This window comes from Acipenser ruthenus, chromosome 14, assembly GCF_902713425.1.
Source record: "Acipenser ruthenus chromosome 14, fAciRut3.2 maternal haplotype, whole genome shotgun sequence".
Taxonomy (NCBI): domain Eukaryota; kingdom Metazoa; phylum Chordata; class Actinopteri; order Acipenseriformes; family Acipenseridae; genus Acipenser; species Acipenser ruthenus.
The window spans coordinates 37,655,734-37,662,592 of NC_081202.1; the positions used below are offsets into that span (position 1 = coordinate 37,655,734).

Sequence of the window (6,859 nt, forward strand, 5' to 3'; positions counted from 1 at the left end):
ATATGGCTGCTAGGTACTCTTTCAGTGTAGAGGGGGATCGACCCGCCTCTAACAGATCTTGCAGAAACTGCAAAATAGTTGCTATAGGGCAATAATTGGCGTTGCTATAATTTCAAAAATACTTCCATTTATAGGCATGCAACGCTCCTGTGGAGGAGGCGCTAGCGTTCTGCAGTGTACTGACAATTGCGTCTGAGAGACCTAAGGCAGACAGAGGGTCCCGTTCAGGGGCCAGACCCACAGTTGGAGTCTGCCCGGTTCTGGGTACCAGAGGGTGCCTTGCGCCTGACAGAGGAGATCCATGCACAGCGGGATCTCCCAGGGCTGGCCCTGGAGCAGCTGGCAGAGGTTTGAAAACCAGAATCTCCTGGGCCATCTGGAGGCCACCAGGAGAAGTGTCACCTTGTCTCTCCTGACCTTCTGGAAGAAGGCAAAGAACAGCGGTATCAGCGGAAAAAACTCTTTGAACTACTCGTGGGCTAGGGCGTTGACGCCTAGTGGACCTAATCAGCTGCGGAGGGAGAACCACCACAGGGGGCAATGGGTCATCTCTGCCATGGCAAAGAGATCGACTGGCTTCCCTGACACGTTCCCAAATTTGCTGCACCACCTGAGGGTGCAGTCGCCATTCTGATGCGTGAGGACCTTCCCTGGAAAGGAGGTCCGCTGCCCAGTTCATTACTCATGGGAGATGGTTAGCCTGGAGGTATAGTAAGTGCCTCTGTGACCAGATCAACAGCCGAAAGGCTATGCGGTGTAACCCCGGGGACAGAAGCCCTCCCTGGTGGTTCACATACGCCACTACTGACATGTTGTCCGTGCGGACAAGGACATGTCTGTTCTGGAGCACAGGAATTAAATGTTGATGCGTGAGGTGGACTGCTCTCAGCTCCCGCGCATTTATGTGCAGGGATGTCCATCGACCCGACCAGGGTCCGCAGACTCCTCTGCCTGCCCAGACCGTCCCCCAACCAGAGTTGGATGCGTCGGTCGACACCAATTGATGGTTGTGTATCACTCCCATGCTTACGCCTTTGCTCAGGTGCGAGACTTGCCTCCACTAGCGTATTGCTTCCCAGCATAGGCGAGACACGGTCAGCCTTGCGTTCCCATGAGGTCGCGATCGAAATCGCATCATGGTCCTCCTCAGCAATGCTGACTACTGGTGCAGGCGGGGTCAGCTCCGGGGCCGGCGTTATCGGCTGAGCTGGGGCCACAGCAAAATGTAGGTGATGCAAAATTTGTGGCCATAGCTGTACCATCTCTCTCAGCAAAACTTAGTAGTTGATAGTTTTCAAGCAAGGACATTTAATTTTACTATAACAATTAAAATATTTAATATATAAAATGTAATACACTGTTAACATTTTGGATGTTCGCACTTATGAACACAAACTAATGCATTTCTGTGCTAATCCATTGAACGGGGTCAAAGTTGTTAAAGTACAGAAATTGGGGTTTAACATTAAACTGCCTACTCAACTCTAACTATTGCTCCCGCACCACTATAATAGATAAATATTTTCTTCTTCTTCTTCATCAGCCGTTGTCGATCCACTGCTGTATGGAGTCTTCCACAAACCACGATCCTCAGCTATCCACTTCCATTTCATTTCATCCTGCCATCTTCCAGGAGGGCGTCTTCTGTATCATCATTTCTTCTTAAGATGTGCCCTGCCCATTGCCCTTTTAACCTTTTCACTTTTGCAATGATGTCACAGATCTTTGTTTGTCGTCTTATCTATTAATTTCTTTTTCTGTCTCTCTGTTATCTCTAGCATACATCTTTCCATGTTTCTTTGGGTTGTCTGCAGTTTTTGTATCATTCTTGTATTCAGGGTCCATATTTCATTTCCATATCTTAGAATTGGAAGTACACACTGGTCGAAGACCTTTCTTTTTTGGCACAAAGGCAACTTACCCTTAAGAACCATATTTAATCTTCCAAAAGCACTCCAACCCATTTTCATTCTCCTTTTTATTTTGGGCATTTGATTATCCTCTGATGTTGTTAATTGTCCTAAATATACATATTCCTTTACTTCTTCTAGCTTACTGCCATTTACTATGATGACGTTTGGAACAGAATATTGTTTAAACATCACTTTAGTCTTAGCTGAATTCATATTCAGAACAGCTTTGATGCTAGCTTCATTATTTATTTATTTATTTATTTATTTATTTATTTATTTATTTAGTTATTTATTTATTTATTTATTTATATATATATTTAATTCTTAGCAGACACCCTTATCCAGGGCGACTTAGTCGTAAACAAAAATACATTTCAAGAATCACAGTACAAGTAATAATACAATTAAGAGCAAGATAAATACAATGACTTTGGTTCTAGCAAGTACAAGTATGACAAAATACGATTCAATAACGGAGCAGATTACAGTACTCTAAAGTACAGGATTAAATGCAGTAAGATAGGGGGCAGATAAGAGCAAGTAAAGCGCATTTAAGGAAGCGTGATAAAGTGTCCAGAGGGAAAAGAGGAGTTCTACAGGTGCTGTCTGAAGAGGTGAGTCCTGAGGAGGCGCTGGAGGGTGGTCAGGGACTGGGCCGTCCTGACATCTGTAGGAAGGTCATTCCACCACTGTGGGGCGAGGGAGAAGGAGTGGGCTCTGGAGGCAGGGGAGCATAGAGGAGGTAGAGCCAGTCTTCTAGTGCAGGAGGTCGAGTGGGGGTGTAGGGAGAGATGAGGGTCTGGAGGTAGCTGGGTGCAGTCTGGTCAAGGCATCTGTAGGCGAGTACAAGAGACTTGAACTGCGAGCGGTGATCGGGAGCCAGTGGAGTGAGCGGAGCAGTGGAGTTGCGTGAGAGAAGCGGGGCAGAGAGAACACCAGGCGAGCAGCGGAGTTCTGGATGAGCTGGAGCGGACGGGTGGCAGATGTAGGGAGGCCAGCCAGGAGGGAGTTGCAGTAGTCTAGGCGGTAGAGTACCAGGGCCTGGACAAGGAGCTGGGTTGCGTAGTTGGTGAGGACGGGTCGGATTCTTCGTATGCTGCTCATGGAAAATTGGCAAATCCGTGCCAGAGTGGAGATGTGCTGGGAATAAGAGAGGCAGCGGTCCAGGGTGACTCTGAGGTTCTTTGCTGAGGAGGAGGGAGAGAGTGTGGTAGATTCCAGAGGAATGGAGATAGAGAGATCAGAGGAGGGGGAGGAGAAGGAGGAAGGAAAGAAAAGGAGGTCAGATTTAGAGAGGTTGAGTTTGAGGTGGTGCGAGTGCATCCAGGAGGAGATAGCAGACAGACAGGTAGAGATACGGGAGGGGATGGTGTAGTCAGATGGGGGGGAGGAGAGGAAAATCTGAGCATCATCATCATAAATCCTAGCGCCACACTGAGTGTGCTCAATAACACACCTTTAACATTTTTAGAACGGTAACTCTTCTTTAACCACATTACATTCACTATATACTGGTACTACATCATGTTAAAGAAAGTTCTCAGTCTCCATGCCTCATTCTCAGGAAACTTGCACCTCCTTGATCATTTCAGCAGTAACTTCTTGGTCAAGGCCTGTTAGTGGTTGAAAGCATGTCAGTCAATAGGGGAAGCAGCTGATTGGTTATTGACAGGATAGAAGCTGTTGAAGGGTGGGGGGGGGACAATTTCATCTTCACTGACCCCTTTTTATGAAAACTGTGGAGCTGAACTATGGAAATATGTTAGGAATCAAAAAAAATTATGCCAATGAGCCTCAATTTTGATGACTACCGTATTCCTTCGAATATAACACACCCTCAAATTTGCGATGCATCCCAAATTTCTCATCCTCAATTTGAGGAAAAAAGAAAACATCAAATAAAGATGCATTTATAAAGATACAACCTCAATTACGCATATAAGAACACGACGTATGGAAGCAGTTTGCGGTCGTCTGTTGTCACACAGAGTGTTACAGTTATGTGCTGCTTCTCATTTCCAGTCGTGATTTACTCACAACTGTTTTTCTGTGGTATTACTTGGCATGTGAGAAAATACAGGGGTCTGATCAGCATTTCCGATCTGTCAAAGCTGGTACTGTTTGTTATAACGGAGCCTAATAATGAAACGCTGAAATTGTAAAAGCTTGTCTCTGAATTCCTCAGGAAGCTAATGACGCTTCTTTAAAAATGTATGTCATGGATGATTTGAGATTGAGTCTTTTCTCGGCAGTCAGTCACGTTCCTGTTTGTGTACTCAGGCAGTCATGTCTTTTGTTGGCGATTTTTAATACGTGTATCACTATACTCGAATTTAAGACGCAGGCCATTTTTGGTTGAAAAAGTGCGTCTTAAATTCGAAGAAATATGATATTTAAAAATTGCATAAAGGTCCATTATCTACAGGTATGAACAGTGCAGAGGATATTAATGTCTTTATTTAAAGAAGACATCTTATAAATGTGTTTCATAGGGGCCACCAGTGATACAGTCAATGATTTAACTAGTGCGTGAGAAGTGTAATGGGGAAGAGGCTGTGTGCTAACCATCGACCACACACATCGCATGTGGGCATCATAACCACTGTGCAAAAAGCTGGTTTGTTTTGCATTCGTGGTTATAGTGCTTTTAACCTCATCTCATCTTACCGACAAGGAACAGAATCCGTACTGACAGTGCATCCCACAACACTGCCTGTTACAGAAGGTTTGGTTCTATTTGACAAAGCAGTCATTCATGATTTATTCTTTTCCTTACAGCTTGACCAAGTGACCAGGCAGCGAAACCTGTCCAGCCTGGAGCTATTTCTTTCCTGTGCACAGAAGCAGCTGACTGCACTCATGGAGGATAAACCTGTAGGTGTTGACAGTGAAAAGAACTGATCAACATTCAAAACGCACTGTGAAGAATGCAACGCCAGGGTGAGGGTCTTTGAGGGGGTTGGCTTGCTTGTTTATTTCTTTTTATTATGACAAAAAGATTGTATCTTATCAATAATGATGGAAAGTCCTGCTAAAAAGTGCTTTAATTATGATCTCTTTCTTGGGAATGGTTTCTCTGATTTCAAAATGACTTGCATCAACACCTGCTGTAGTTTGACAAATAATAAAATACTTTTTAAATCATTCGGCTTTTATGGGAATGTTTTTTGTTTATTATGGAGGAATTTAATACTCATTTAAGTTGTGTGCAAGTGAGACGACTGCCTTTCATGGCGAATTGTGTGAGCCCACCAAACTCACACGGGATGATAAGTGTATTTTTCTATCTCTGTCTATATTTGAACTCACTGTATTTGTAGTACAATAATCAAGCTTTTTTCCTGTAATTGTACTGCCTATGTCTCAGCTGAACTCAGACAGTCATGAAGAACGTCACTCATATTTGTCAACCTGAACAAAACTGCTCACCACATTACTATACACACTGATGTATGCAATTACTGTGCTGTATTTTACTTTTATACCATGTATTATTATTATTATTATTATTATTATTATTATTATTATTATTATTATTATTATTATTATTATTATTATGTTGTTGTTGTTTTGTTGTTGTTATTAATAATAATAATAATAATAATAATAATAATAATAATAATAATAATAATAATAATAATAATAAACTCATACCTGATTGCATCCAGAGTCTACATTCCCTCATTCAAGCTCTATGTGCAACATTTCATTAAAATGTGCTTTATATGCACTTTTGACTGCATACCAGCCGACACTGTAGGCTATCTAGTGGAGTGCAAAATAAATAAAGAAATACTGAAAGTATGACGCTTTATAAAAACATTACGTAAGTTTTGGTCCTGTTCTTCAGCATTGCAGGTGCACATTATGTGCTGCTTAATATTCATGCAGAAAAAAATGTTTTTCATTAAACTACTATTAATAGAGCTTAAACACTGACAACATTTTATGAAACGGGCATTCATCTGCAAATCAGAAAATCAGACTTCATCATCATGACATGCAACACAGTGGGACCTATATTAAAAGAACCCCTTTTCATAGGGGCAACTGTCAAAACTGAACAGATTTCACCTTCACTTAAAAGAAGCTGAATGCAGAAGTCACCTGTCTAGGACACTTTTTTCCTGCATCTTACAGATGGTCTTTGTGGACAGGTTACCCTACCTAGTGCTCAAGACACATGCAAAGTGACAGAGACCTGGCACACAGGATTAGAAGTTTAGCACCTGTATTGCTATGAAATTGCATCAGATTGATAATAGAAATGAGACACCCTCCTCCAGGAAAGGTGTGTCGCCCTGAACCCCAATCTCCAGTTTCAAAGACTAACACGTCTGTCTCATCTTTTAAAAGCACTACAAACAGTCCAATACTCCTCAGGTTCCAAGTAGCTGCTGTTCCCAACATGTTGTAATTCCTTAAGCAATCCCAATGATTCTACATCAACAGTATGGCTTGATTACTCATTCCATATTCCATCTCGTCCTTATTTCCAACTTGATTTGTATACTGTATTAAAGTAGCAGCATCTCAAGAGAATTGTGTGTAAAGAGATGATCTAAGCAAAATAGTCAATCAATACTATGCAACTCTTTGACAAAAAAGCTTGCCAGCTTCAACAAAACAAGCCAATGCAGATGAAAGAAAAACAGAAAACAGATTCTTATGTAGACCACTTGCAGACTTGAATCTTCTGATAAAGTGCCATCTGTTTGGTTTTAATATTACTGCTCAGCATGAAGTTGATAATATATAAATTGTCATTTGCTACTGTACGTAAATGTACTTCTAGGTCAGTCTTATATGAAAGATGATGATAAATGAGTAATTGATTTATAGAAGTAAATTATCATCATGGATAATATCTGTAATTTACTTGAAGAAAGTCATTGTACAGTATTTTTGGTAGCCAAGGTAACTGTTCAAAATAGTGACGTTGTACA

General features: G+C 41.8%; 1 protein-coding gene across 4 annotated transcripts in view; it reads left to right on the top strand.

The window, feature by feature from the left end:
• LOC117419455 (coiled-coil domain-containing protein 91-like) overlaps positions 1-5,057 on the top strand; it is a 242,464-nt gene extending 237,407 nt beyond the window's left edge. For all 4 annotated transcript variants that reach the window (XM_034032207.3, XM_034032206.3, XM_058986475.1 and 1 more), the window contains one exon: positions 4,692-5,057. In XM_034032207.3, the coding sequence (XP_033888098.1) occupies positions 4,692-4,814 (123 nt within the window). In that variant the 3' untranslated portion in view covers positions 4,815-5,057. The remainder of the gene's footprint in view (positions 1-4,691) is intronic.
• Positions 5,058-6,859: the final 1,802 nt, after the last annotated feature.